The sequence below is a fragment of the Nicotiana attenuata genome, unplaced genomic scaffold (assembly GCF_001879085.1).
Source record: "Nicotiana attenuata strain UT unplaced genomic scaffold, NIATTr2, whole genome shotgun sequence".
Taxonomy (NCBI): Eukaryota; Viridiplantae; Streptophyta; class Magnoliopsida; order Solanales; family Solanaceae; genus Nicotiana; species Nicotiana attenuata.
Window position 1 is genome coordinate 48,126 of NW_017674924.1, and position 14,020 is coordinate 62,145.

The 14,020-nt window shown below is 39.9% G+C and overlaps 2 protein-coding genes across 2 annotated transcripts; both read right to left on the reverse strand.

Annotated features, from left to right (window-relative positions):
- Positions 1 to 215: 215 nt before the first annotated feature.
- LOC109219457 (WUSCHEL-related homeobox 3-like) lies at positions 216 to 1,863 on the reverse strand. The gene is made up of 2 exons (XM_019383917.1): positions 1,450 to 1,863; positions 216 to 482 (listed from the first exon to the last, which is right to left on the reverse strand). Exons 1-2 carry the CDS (start codon positions 1,861 to 1,863, stop codon positions 216 to 218), a joined length of 681 nt encoding a protein of 226 aa, XP_019239462.1.
- A 2,050-nt stretch (positions 1,864 to 3,913) lies between these two features.
- Positions 3,914 to 5,042, reverse strand: LOC109219458 (uncharacterized mitochondrial protein AtMg00810-like). The gene is made up of 3 exons (XM_019383918.1): positions 4,887 to 5,042; positions 4,402 to 4,682; positions 3,914 to 4,232 (listed from the first exon to the last, which is right to left on the reverse strand). The coding sequence occupies exons 1-3, from the start codon at positions 5,040 to 5,042 to the stop codon at positions 3,914 to 3,916; spliced, it is 756 nt and encodes a 251-aa protein (XP_019239463.1).
- Between the last annotated feature and the right edge of the window lie 8,978 nt (positions 5,043 to 14,020).

Below are 14,020 nucleotides of genomic sequence, written 5' to 3' on the forward strand. Positions count from 1 at the left end.
TACATTTCTGCAAGAGACTGTTTCCACGGCTCGAACCCATGACCTCTTGGTCACACGGCAACAACTTTACCAATTACGCCAAGGCTCCCTTCTAATGGTACAAAGAAAGAACAAGAACAAAAAACACAGTACTACTGCTCGTGGTCTAGTATAATAAATATCTTACTACTGTAGTATGCATGGAGCTCATGCAAATTAAAGTGACAGCCAAAGAGTTAACTTGAAAATGATAGACTTAAAGTGGAAGATGTTGTACTGATATGTTCCTTGAGGCCATTGGTTTCAGTTATGGGAAAAAGTGGTAGGGTTTTGAGGGGTTTATTGATACAACAAGGTAAAGTATTTGGGCTAATGTTCATCATCAAAACCCAATCTTTTCCATATGGTCTTATCATGCAATTTTCCATATTCTCAACTGGTCTTGAAATATCCATTGGATATAGGTAAGTCATTACTCGAGATGATGCATCTTTGATTCCACCCTATAATACAAAAAAAAGAAAGAAAAAGTGTTAAGAAAAGAAAGAAGAATCAGAGAAAAATAAGATCTAAAAACATAGCTTGAAAGCATCATATCTAAAAATACCAACGTTCACATGCATATAATTTTATGTTTAATTTATATAATACAACATTTGTTTCATTTTCTTTCTTTTCATTTCTTTGTTTATTTTTCCTTTTCTTCCTTTTTTGAGATGGAATGCTAGAGTTTTCAAAGTCAAAGAACTCTCATGTTCATTTTTTTTCAAGATTTGAGTAGTTTGTTAAAAATATACGAAAGAATTTGAGCATCTAATCCAAAACTTTAAGATTATGCGTGGAATGATGATCCTAAACATTAAACTTCTATGAAAATATTGAAATAACCTATGAGATGCAAGTATATTCTCTAACATGATCCTGCATGTGTAATTGATCAATTCTAAGGTTCACACGTTAATCAAAAACAAACTTTTTCTTTTTCTTCTATATATATACTGTTTTTTTTTTTCTGGAAAGATTGAAGAGTGAAGCTGATGTAGAGAGAGAGAGTTTGGAAAAGTCTAGAGCAAGAGAGAGGTCTCAACAAGCTGAATTAGAAAGTGAGCTTTTGAGCTGAATTGAGGTTATGAAAGCTTGGATCTAATACCATACTATAAAATTTATCCAACCAAAAATCTCAAGGCTATAAATAGAACGACCAATGACATATATATATCATAAACCCTTTCTAAAATTCTTATATAATCAAAGAGGGACAAGTTTAACTTTTTCATAATTATGTTTCTTTGCTCCTCCATTTTCGGTCACTTTCAAAAGATGAAAAAGTACAATACCCAAACTAAAGATATAAGTTGACTAGCTTATGAAATAGTTTCCTCATGCAGAATAAAACCAAAATATAATAGTAATAATAATAAAACTGAATATAAAGAAGATCATATAGTATTATTTTGTGTATGTCTCTACCTCTTGAAGAAGTCCAGTAGAGCTAATAGGACATATTTGGTTCACAACAGATGAAGAATTATGAGAGTAGTGATCAGTAGGGCAATGAAAAAGGTTGTTTGTGTTGGTGCTTGTGGTGGTTGTACTATGTGCATCAACAGGATATTGAGGAAAAATTTGTTGTTGGTTCATTTGGGCAAGGAGTTTTTTCTTAAGCTTCTGTCTATCTCTAGCTTTGTGGTTTTGAAACCAATAAAACACATTTTTCCCTTCAATTTTTCCATAAGAAGATAAATGGGCAGTAATATTTTGTATTTGAGTAGCATTTGGATTCCTTAAACCTTTCCTATACATTTCTTCTAAGAACATAAGTTGTTCTGGGGTTGGACTCCACCTTGTTGGTCTTGTCAATTTTTCTCTTTTTAGAAAAGACATGTTTTTTTTTTCTTGGGGTTGAGACTGAAAAGGTTAAGGCTTAGATCAACTGATTAAACTGTTTGGAGAATGAGGGTTTTCATAGGTATATATAGAGGAAAATGTGATAGAAGAATTGAATGAGGTAGTTTGGAATCATAATTACATTATGGAAACTGAATAATATGCATGTGCGCCAATTACACAATAACAAGTTATTGTCATAAATTTCACCGTTGGTCCTGCACAGTTTCTTATAGCTACGTACTACCTAAAGATTAAAGGAAATACAGAGAGAATTATCACCAGAAAAAAGGAAGTACTACCAAATAAAAAGTTAGGGTTTGACACATTTGACGCAAAAATATTAAAGGGGTGATTAAGAAATGTTTTTGTCTTCGATGAGTGAAAAGGATATGGACTAAATGGGCGTTGAGACATAAGAATTGTAAAATTTCGGAAAAAAGTTAATTTGTTTTCAAGTGAAAAAGGTATTTGAAAATATAGAGTTGTGTTTGGACATGAATAGAATTTTGGGCTGTTTTTTGAATTTTTGTGAGTGATCTGAAGTGAAAATTATGAAAAATAGCTTTTTGGAGGTTTTCAAATTTTCGAAAAATTTCAAAATTCATCTTCAAGTGGAAATCGAAAATTTCATGGCAAGACATTAATTTCGAAAAAGTAAAAAAAATAAAATCGAAAAAAATGAATCTTTTTAATGGCCAGACGGGCTCTAAGTATAACTGTTCAGAAAAGGAGACTTTAAAAGAGTTAAGTGAGTCTCACAGCACATTGTAAAACTTTTATCACAGAGGAAAATGAAATCATTCTCAAAATTAACAAAATATGAGAATATATATTCAATTTTTATATAAGTACACTATTCATCTTACAAATCACAGAAAAATTAATTCACTCTGACACGCCCAATAACTTCTATTCATCTTACAAATCAAAGAAAAAAATAATTCACTCTGAAATGCACATTTACTCAATGTGTGCGTGTGTCTAGCTCATTCATACATTTTAAATAGGGTTACTTAAGTGGATACAAATGACATTGGTTTTTTCCTCTACCTTATTTTAATGGTTGGTCGTTATAATTAAAACTAGTAGACTGATTCATCACCTAATTAAATTCACTATTGTTTTGACATTTTAACAACCAATAATAAAAAGATAAAAAGAGGACAACAACACACGTGATTAATTTCATAGCGAAAGAAGTGAAAAAAGTGATTGTATGATTTCGTCATCACGATTTTTCATTATCATTACTTCGACAAGAAAGGAAGTTGGATGCATTGGATACAACATTAATAAAGCCAACGTCTCTTTTCCTTCTTTCCCTTTTTAGCCAAGCTGGAAATTTATAACTCCAACTTCAACTTATTTATACACTGAAGACACTCCCAACAGTGAACTAGAAATGTTTATAACAATGTTTCACTATCACTAGTAATCCAAGAAATAAAAGTCTTTCTTACCAAAAGTTTGTTTTATGTATGGAGACTGGAATTTCATCAACCAGATAAATAAATAAAAAATCTCTTGTGTTTTGAGGATTTAACAATTGAAATATAGATTAAAAAAATTTCTCGCCTATATTGATAACATCCATAGCTGGAAGCTTCAGCAGTGAGGATGTTTGAGGAAGAAGACGAGAGGAGTTTCAGAGAGGGAATTCGAGAGAGAAATGAAAAACCTCCATTATCTTCTTCTGAGATTAAAATGTATCTGTACAAGGACTATATATAGACAAACACCTACTATAGAACTAACCGACTACCTACAGTAATAACCGTCAAACTAACTTACTAACTGTACAAATAATACAACTTAATGTACAATATTCTACAACCACAACTTGTATTAGCTCACCACTCTTCTACACCCCCCTCAAGCTGATGGCTTGAACAGGTTCTTCAGCCCAAGTTTCTCTAGTAGATAGTCATGTTGGACCTTACCCAAGCTTTTGGTTATCAAATTAGCTAGTTGCTCTTTGGTAGAAACATGTTTAGTTCTCATCACCCCTTGCATGATTTTTCCCTTAAAAAATGGCAGTTTATGTCTATATATTTAGTCCTCTCATGAAAAATTGGACTTGCAGCAATCTGAATGGCTGCCTTGCTGTCACACATATGTCAACATGTAACTTTTGCTTCACACCAAGCTCTTCAAACAACCCTATTAGCCAGGTCACTTCAGCTGCACATGTGGCCATACTTCTGAATTCAGCTTCTGCAGAGCTCCTTGTTATAGTGTCTTGTTTCTTAGACCTCCATGATACAAGTGTATTTCCAAACTTGACAATGTAGCTAGTAACTAACCTTCTTGTCTGTAGACAAGCTCCCCAGTCAGAGTCACAATAGGCAGTAAGCTTATTTGTGCTATCAGCAGGCATAAGTAGGCCAAGTCCAGTTCAGGATGTATCTCACCACTCTAAGGGTAGCTTCCATATGTGACACCTTTGGGCAGTGCATGAATTGACTAAGAACTTGCACTGCGAAGGATAGGTCAGGTCTGGTCATGGTGAGATATAGCAGTCGTCCAACTAACCTTTGAAAGCTACTAGGATCTTTTAACATCTCATCATCACGATTGACTTTCATCCAATTGTCATACTCTGTTGAAGTTAGTTTCTGATTCATTTCAAGTTGAGTTCCAGCAGGTTTTGCTCCACCAAGGCCAGATTTAGAGATCAATTCCATGGCATACTTCCTCTGATTCATCACCATGCCTTCCTTAGACCTGGCAAACTCAATTCCCAAAAAGAACTTCAATTCACCAAGATCTTTCATTTTGAAGCTGGTTTGCAGATCACTTCTTGTCTTATTTACCTGCATAGGATTGGTTCCAGTGATGAGTAAATCATCTACATACACTAGGACAATCACAATGTCATCACTTCTTTGTTTAGTGAACAAAGAATAGTCAAATTGACTCTGCTTGAATCCCATCTTCACAAGGGCTTCAGTGAGTTTTAAGTTCCATTGCCTTGGGGCCTACTTAAGGCTATACAATGATTTGTCCAATTTGCAGACCTTCTTTGTCTCTCCCCGTCTGCAAAATCCTTCAGTAATATGCATGTACACTTTCTCAAGAAGATCACCATTGAGGAATGCAATGTAAACATTCATTTGGAAGATTAACCAGTGTTTAGCAGCAGCCAGTGCAATGATGGACCTCACAGTTACCATCTTAGCCATAGGAGAAAACGGTCTCAGTGTAATCAAGGCCCTCTCTCTGGCTGTACCCTTTGGCCACTAGTCTGGCTACATAAACACAATGACAAATGAGTCAAGATAGGGTTGGAATACACTGTTCATCAAGTGCATGAATGTTGCTGGGGCATTGGTCAACCCAAATGACATCACAAGAAACTCGTAATGACCATATCGAGTCCTCAAGGTAGTCTTCGGAATATTCGGATCCCTAATCTTCAGGTGATGATATCATGACCACAAATCAATCTTTGAGAACACTCTGGCACCTTGTAGCTGATCAAACAGGTCATCAATGTGTGGCAAGGGATACATGTTCTTTACCGTAACCTTGTTCAACTGCCGATAATCATATCATACTGACAATCGCAGTATATGACATAAGCCGTTATGATTACCGGAAACATTCCATCATTTCGCCTTTCCAGGGTTGTTCAAAGCCTTATGGTTTCTCGTCCTCCAAAATCATAATGTTGCAGCCGATTCAGCTCCCTAGGACGTATTAAACGCGCCTACTATTACACTTTTCAAGGGTGATAATGGCGCCATCGGTTACACTTCCCCTCCCCCGTCTTCGTAGAAATGGGAGCTTTTTGGGATTAATATTTCACCCAAGTTTCTTCCTATATTTGCCTACATCTTCCTTTCNTTCAATTCACCAAGATCTTTCATTTTGAAGCTGGTTTGCAGATCACTTCTTGTCTTATTTACCTGCATAGGATTGGTTCCAGTGATGAGTAAATCATCTACATACACTAGGACAATCACAATGTCATCACTTCTTTGTTTAGTGAACAAAGAATAGTCAAATTGACTCTGCTTGAATCCCATCTTCACAAGGGCTTCAGTGAGTTTTAAGTTCCATTGCCTTGGGGCCTACTTAAGGCTATACAATGATTTGTCCAATTTGCAGACCTTCTTTGTCTCTCCCCGTCTGCAAAATCCTTCAGTAATATGCATGTACACTTTCTCAAGAAGATCACCATTGAGGAATGCAATGTAAACATTCATTTGGAAGATTAACCAGTGTTTAGCAGCAGCCAGTGCAATGATGGACCTCACAGTTACCATCTTAGCCATAGGAGAAAAGGTCTCAGTGTAATCAAGGCCCTCTCTCTGGCTGTACCCTTTGGCCACTAGTCTGGCTTTGTATCTTTCAACCTCTCCTGAAGCTCTGTATTTGATTTTAAAAATCCATTTGCATCCAATGAGAGTCTTGCCAGGAGGTAAGTCTACAATAGTCCAAGTGCTATTGTCTTCAAGTGCTGCAACTTCCTGCTTCATTGCCTGCACCCATTTAGGGTCAGACACAACCTCTTTGAAGGTCTTGGGTTCAATTACTGCTGAGTGAAGAGCCAAAATGTGTTGAGAAGGTGGCTTCAGATGTGAATATGTAACATAGGAGAAAATAAGATATGTACAGGAGTTGCTCACTGGTTTGGTGACATAATCCTGCATCCACAATGGAGGTCTGCTTGGTCTGCCAGATCTTCTGAGCTCCATAAAAGTGGATGGTTCAGTTAAGGAATTGATGTCTGCAACTAATTGTGAGAGAACTTGTGCAATAGATTGGTCAGGGATCTGAGTAGATGATGAGAGAATCTCTGCATAAGCTTGTTCAGGAATCTGAGGAGATGATGAAACCTCCCCCTCAGTTGGATCATTCATAGGAGTGTACTGATTTGTGAGAGTTTGAGACACCTCTGCAGTAGAATCATCAGATGATAACAAGTCCAGAACTGGAAATATAGGAGTACCTGCGGACTTCAGATGTTTGAAGGGAAAAATATCCTCTTTGAACACCACATTTCTGCATACTAAGAGAGTCTTGTTCTGAAGATCATATAGTTTGTATCCCTTTTGGGTGGAAGTGTAGCCCACAAGTACTGTTGGGATGGCTCTGGAGGAAAACTTATCCATGTATTTAGGGACAACTGCATAACACATGCATCCAAATACTCTCAGGTGACTTAGAGAAGGAGCATGCAAATAAAGAATCTCAAATGGAGATTGAAGTTGATAACTCTTGATGACAGCCTGTTCAGAAGATAGACAACAGTGTTGACACATTCACCCCAAAATCTGAGAGGGATACCTACTTGGAACCTTAATGCTCTGGCTATTTCAAGGATAATTTTGTGTTTCCGTTCTGCTACTCCATTCTGCTTTGGAGTATAAACACATGTACTTTGATGTTCAACTCCAAGAGTAGATAGGAATTCCTTGAACTCAGTGCTAAAGAACTCACTACCATTATCTATTTTGAGTGTCTTAACAAAAACAAAGAATTCCTTAAGCACTATAGTATAAGACGTTAAATGTAAGAGAAAAATCCAGGTAAATCTAGTGTGGTCAACCACAATTGTGACAAAAAATCATTTGCCATCATATGTTGGAACTCTGTAGGGACCCCAAATATCACAATGTAGTAAATCAAAAGCAGAAGTAGGCATAGTATTACTCAGCTGAAAGGGCAACTTTGTTTGTTTTGCAAGAGGAAATACAGTACAATGTTGATGAGAATTAGATTTCAAGTGTCTAAGCAACTCGTGTTTCTTTATTACTTCTAATGGAGCATGCCCTAACTTCTTATGCCACAAGCTACTAGAATCTGATACAACAAACATGTAAGAGTAGCTAGTCTTATTTATAGAACGTGTGTTATTCACTTGTTGTTTGGAGTCCTGACATGAGGCTTTTACTTGCTTCTCCTGTAACGCATATAGTCTATGTTTCTCCCTACCAATCCCCTTCACCTGTCCATTGAAGAGATCCAGGAAGATACAGAAGTCAGGAAAGAACAGTGCCAAGCACTTCAGTTCCTTAGTGAGTTTGGATACTGAGAGAATATTGAACTTAAACTCAGGTATATACGGCACATTAGATATGTATTGGTTCTTAAACACAAAAGCCAATCCTGTGTGTGTAACTGATACTACCCCTCTTGTAGGTCAATGCATATTATTCCTGTCTGATTTTGGTACTAATTTGTATGCTCTCAACATTTGTAAGCTAGAGGTCATGTGATTAGAAGCACCTGTATCCACAATCCATTCTCTATCACTCTAGATAGACACAGGGTCTGTTTCTGTACCTGCAGCTGCTGACTTGGTTGAGGGTCCTTCATCTGATCCCTTGCTGAGCATTTGAATGGTCTGTTGATACTGCTCTGGTGTGAAGAAGGTTGAAGGAGCTTGTTGCTAACCTGTTGGTAATGACAAAGAGGTGAAGCCTCCCCTGGCAGGTGGGTGTTGCCCAAGTTTGCCAACATGACCATTTTCTCCACATGTTACATCTCCTGTAAAAGGTGTCATCCAGCCAGCTTGATTTGCATAGGAGTTACCAGTTCCAGTTGCTCCTCCTCTCCTTTTAGACTTGAAGTCTAATGGATATCCAACTAGTTTATAACAGTTTTCCTTAGTATGACCTTTCAGATGATAGTACTCACACACAGGTATGCTTCTTTTTGGTCCAGGTTTGAAATTAGAATCAGCATAGTTTCTCCCTTATTACTGAACAAGGCAGTGCTTTCTATTGCCTCAGTGACCTGTGAGGTTTGTGTGAAATTAGCCAAGTTTCTTTGGCTCTCTTGATCTATGATCATGGATTATGCCTTGTTTACTGATGGAGTGGGATACATCATTGTGATCTAATTCCTTGCTTGGCTGTAGGACTCATTCAGACCAGTTAAAAAATGCATTAACCTTTGATATTCAAAGTGCTCGGACATTTCCTATCACAATGCTAGGCAAGCCTGTTCAACACAATTAACATAACGATCTTTTGGTATTTCCATTTTTCCAAATCAGTTATGAACACAAGTCTTTCATTTAATATAATAAAATACGCGGAAGAAAGAACAAAATACGCAAATACAGCCATACTGCCCGATCCTGGTGTTACTAGTCATGAGCCACTAAGATACTGTCCAGTACTGTCTACTCAATACAAGAAGAAAAGATTGAAATAAATAACACTAAGGGTAGGAAGGAGAAAGGCAGGGCTGCGAACACCGTGCAGCTACCTTGCTATCTCCGTAAATACTCAGAACTGCTGAAAGCTCTCACTCTGAAGCTCTGGCACCTGGATCTGCACACAAGGTACGGGGAGTAACGTGAGTACGCCAACTCAGTAAGTAACCAAAGTAAATAAAGTCTGAGTGTAGTGACGAGCATTTAAATCATATACATAATCTAAAATAAAATCTCAATGGAAATATTAGAGTCAAATCCGTGGTTCAATTTCCAAACAACACGCAAAAACTTCAGTTTCAATGAAAGTTATTTAAAACAATTGTTCAACACATTTCAATAGAGGCTCAGTATAAAGGAGAGAGAAAACAGTAAATTTCATAAACAAGCCCCTGGGACTAAGCATCGCTCATATATATTTACGATCCCTCGGGCAGTCTCTCAGTCACTCGTGACTCAACTCTCGTCAATCAGAACTCTCACTCAGCAGTCTCACTCAATAGATAACTCATAATAGTAACTGCTGCAGCGTGCAGCCCGATCCGTAATATATAGTCGACTGCGCTCAGTGGGGGTGTGCAGACTCCGAGGGGCTCCTACAGCCAAAGCGCTATATCGCTACGGCGTGCAGCCTGATCCACATATCGCTACGGCGTGTAGCCCGATCCATATACATATAAATATCGCTGTGGTGTGCAGCCCGATCCATAAAGATATATATAATCCTCACCATCAGGTCCTCGACCTCTCTCAGTCCTCAACCTCACAGACACTCGGGCATCTCAATAAAAAAAATCAGGGAAACTCAGCCCAAACAACTTTCATACATTTAAAACATAGTAATGAAGCATGAATCAAAAGTAAACAGGTAAAAATCATGGCTGAGGATATGCTTCGAATCAAAACACTGTGAGGAAAGTAGTAAAATACCCCTGAGGGTTCAAACGGATCGGCACAAAGCCCCAAACATGGCATTCAGCCCAAATTAACAGATTCATTTCCAAAACACATAGATATCATATAAAGTTTATCAAAATAAGCAATTCTACAGTTACCACGGGACGGACCAAGTCACAATCCCTACCGGTGCACGCCCACACGCCCGTCACCTAGCATGTGCGTCACCTCATTTATCAAAACAGTATGAAATTCCGGGGTTTCATACCCTCATGTCTAGATTTACAATCGTTACTTACCTCAAACCGGATGAAATTCTACTCTCCGATGCCCTTGCCTCTCGACTCGGCCTCAACTCGCTCCGAATCTATCCAAAATCAGAGTCATAACATCAAAATAGTCTAAAGGAACAAAGCCCACGCGAAAATAATCAAATTACATCAAAAATCCCAAAATTGGCCAAACCCGACCCCCGGACCCACGTCTCGGAATTCGATAAAAATCACATCACTTGAATCCTTATCCTCCCACGAGTCTATACATATCAAGATCATCAAAATCGAACGTCGAACGGCCCTTCAAATCCCCAATGAATACTCTCCAATTTCAAGCCCTAACTCTCCAATTTTAACCCTTAAATTCCAATAATTTCATGCCTAATCAGTGAGAAAATGCCATTGAATCGAGTATTGAGTTCAGAAACCTTACCTCCAAGTGTTACCCCTTGAATCCCTCTTCAAATCCTCTCAAAAAGATCCAAGTCCGTCTCAAAAATGGTGAAACAAGGCTGAAATCGCGAAGGGAAGCTTATATACTTTCTGACCCAGGGATTCCGCACCTGTGGTCCTTTTCCCGCTTCTGCGGTCTAACCAACCGCATATGCGGTTTTCACTTATTTCCCTTAAACCGCACCTGCGCCTCTCTTCCTGCACCTGTGGTCCCGCAGGTACGTTCGATTTTTTGCACCTGCGGCTTCTGGCCTTCTCGCTTATGGCCACATCTAAGGTTGCTTCCACACTCTTGCGGACGTCGCACATGCGGTTCCCACTCCGCAGGTGCAGTTATGACAGAAACAGCAGCTGAAGCTGCTCAATAACCAAAACCAAACTTTCCGACAACCTTCCGAAATCACCCCGAGGCATCCGGGACCTCAACCTAGCATACGAACAACTCACATATCACCATTCAAACTTATACCAACCTTCGGAACACTCAAAACAACATCGAAACATCAAAACACCTTCGGATTCAAGCCTAAGGATTCCAAAACTTCCGAATTCCACAAACGATCAAAAAGCCTATCAAACCTCATCCGAATGACCTGAAATTTTGCACACACGTCACAAATGACACAACGGACCTACTCCAATTTTCGGAATTCCATTTCGACCACGGTATCAAAATTTCCACTGCCAACCGGAAAATGCCAAAATCCTAATTTTGCCAATTCAAGCGTAAATCTACCACAGACCTCCAAAATACATTCCGATCATGCTCCTAAGTCCCAAATCACCTAACGAAGCTATCTAAACCATAAAAACCAAATTCCGAGATCATTTGCCCACAAGTCAACTTTTGGTTGACTTTTCCAACTAAATAGCCAACTTAAGAGACTAAGTGTCTCATATCTTTCCAAAACTACTCCAAACCCGAACCAACCAACACGACACAATGAAATGTAGCTGAACACACATAAAGAAGCAGAAAGGGGGAGAACGGGACAGAAACTCATGAAACGACCGACCGGGTCGTTACATCCTCCCCCTCCTAAACAAACATTCATCCTCGAACGAGTCAAGAAACATACTTGAAGTCTCAAATAGGTGAGGATATCTGCTCCGCATCTTCCGCTCGGTCTTCCAGGTAGCCTTCTCCACGGGCCGACCTCTCCACTGCACTTTCACTGAAGCTATATCCTTTGATCTCAACTTTCGAACCTGACGCCCCAAAATAGCCACTGCTCCACATCATAAGTCAAATCACCGTCTAACTGAACCGTGTTGAAATCCAAAACATGAGACGGATCGCCAATATACTTCTGGAGCATAGAAACATGAAATATCGGATGCACGCTCGACAAGCTAGGTGGCAAAGCCAGCTCATAAGCCACCTCCCCAATCCTCCGAAGCACCTCAAAAGGCCCAATGAACCGGGGACTCAATTTACCCTTCTTTCCAATCTCATAACACCCTTCATGGGTGATACCTTCAGAAAAACCTTCTCCCCAACCATGTAGGACACATCACGAACCTTCCTGTCAGTATAACTCTTTTGTCTCGATTGCGCTGTACGAAGCGCTCCTGGATCACTTTCACCTTTTCCAAGGCGTTCTGTACCAAGTCTGTCCCCAAAAGTCTAGCCTCTCCCGGTCAAACCAACCAACTGGAGATCTACACCTTCTCCCATATAAAGCCTCATATTGATCCATCTGAATACTCGACTGATAGCTGTTTTTATATGCAAACTCCGCGAGCGGTAAAAATTGATCCCATGAACCCCAAAATCAATAACACAAGCGCGTTACATGTCCTCCAATATCTGAATAGTGCGCTCGGACTGCCCATCCATTTGAGGGTGAAAAGCTGTGCTCAACTCAACCTGAGTACCCAACTCTCGCTGTACGACTCTCCAAAATTGAACTGAGTACCTCTGTCTGAAATGATGGAAACTGGAATTCCATGAAGGCAAACAATCTCTCGGATGTAAATCTCTGCTAACCGCTCTGAAGAATAGGTAGTACACACAGGAACGAAGTGCGCGGACTTGGTCAGCCAATCCACAATCACCCAAATAGCATCGAACTTCTTCAAAGTCTGTGGGAGCCCAACTACTAAGTGCATGGTGATCCGCTCCCACTTCCATTCTGGAATATCTAACCGCTGAAGCAAGCCACCCGGTCTCTAATGCTCATATTTTACCTGCTGACAATTGAGACACCGAGCTACAAATCCCACAATATCCTTATTCATTCTCCTCCACTAGTAATGCTGTCTCAAATCCTGATACATCTTCACGGCACCCGGATGGATGGAATACCGCGAGCTGTAGGCCTCCTCCCGAATCAACTCCCGAAGCCCATCCACATTGGGCACACATATCCGGCCCCGCATCCTCAATACTCCATCATCACCAGTACTCATATCTCTGACATCATCGTGCGGAACCCTGTCCTTGAGGACAAGTAAATGAGGATCATCATAATGGCGCTCCCTGATGTGATCAAACAAGGAAGACCGAGAAATCACACAAGCTAAGACCCGACTGGGCTCCGAAATATCCAACCTCACAAACCGATTGGCCAAGGCCTGAACATCAACTGCAAGAGGTCTCTCCCCAACAGGAATATATGCCAAACTGCCCATACTCACCGCCTTCCTACTCAAGGCATCGGCCACTACATTGGCCTTCCCCGGATGGTACAAGATAGTGATATCATAGTCCTTTAGCAGCTCCAACCATCTCCGCTGCCTCAAATTGAGATCCTTCCGCTTAAACAAATGCTGGAGGCAACGATGATCAGTAAATACCTCACGAGACATACATACAGATAATGCCTCCAAATCTTCAACGCGTGAACAATGGCGGCCAATTCTAGATCATGAACGGGGTAGTTCTGCTCATGGGGCTTCAACTGACGAGAAGCATAAGCAATCATTCTATCCTCCTGCATCAACACACACCCAATACCAACTCTTGAAGCATCACAATACACTGTATATGAACCTGAAGGCAAAACCAATACTAGAGCTGTGGCCAATACTCGCCTCACACTCATCCGACCACCTAAATAGAGCACCCTTTTGAGTCAACTTGGTCAAAGGCGATGCAATAGATGAAAATCCCTGAACGAATCGACGGTAGTAACCCGCCAAACCAAGAAAGCTACGAATATCTGTGGCTGAGGACGCTCTGGGCTAACTCTGAACCGCCTCTATCTTCTTCGGATCAACCTGAATACCCTCACTGAACACCACGTGCCCTAAGAAAGCCACTGAACTGAGCCAAAACTCACACTTGGAGAACTTTGCATAAAGCTTCTCCTCCCTTAACCGCTGCAATACTACTCTCAAATGCTTCGCTTGCTCC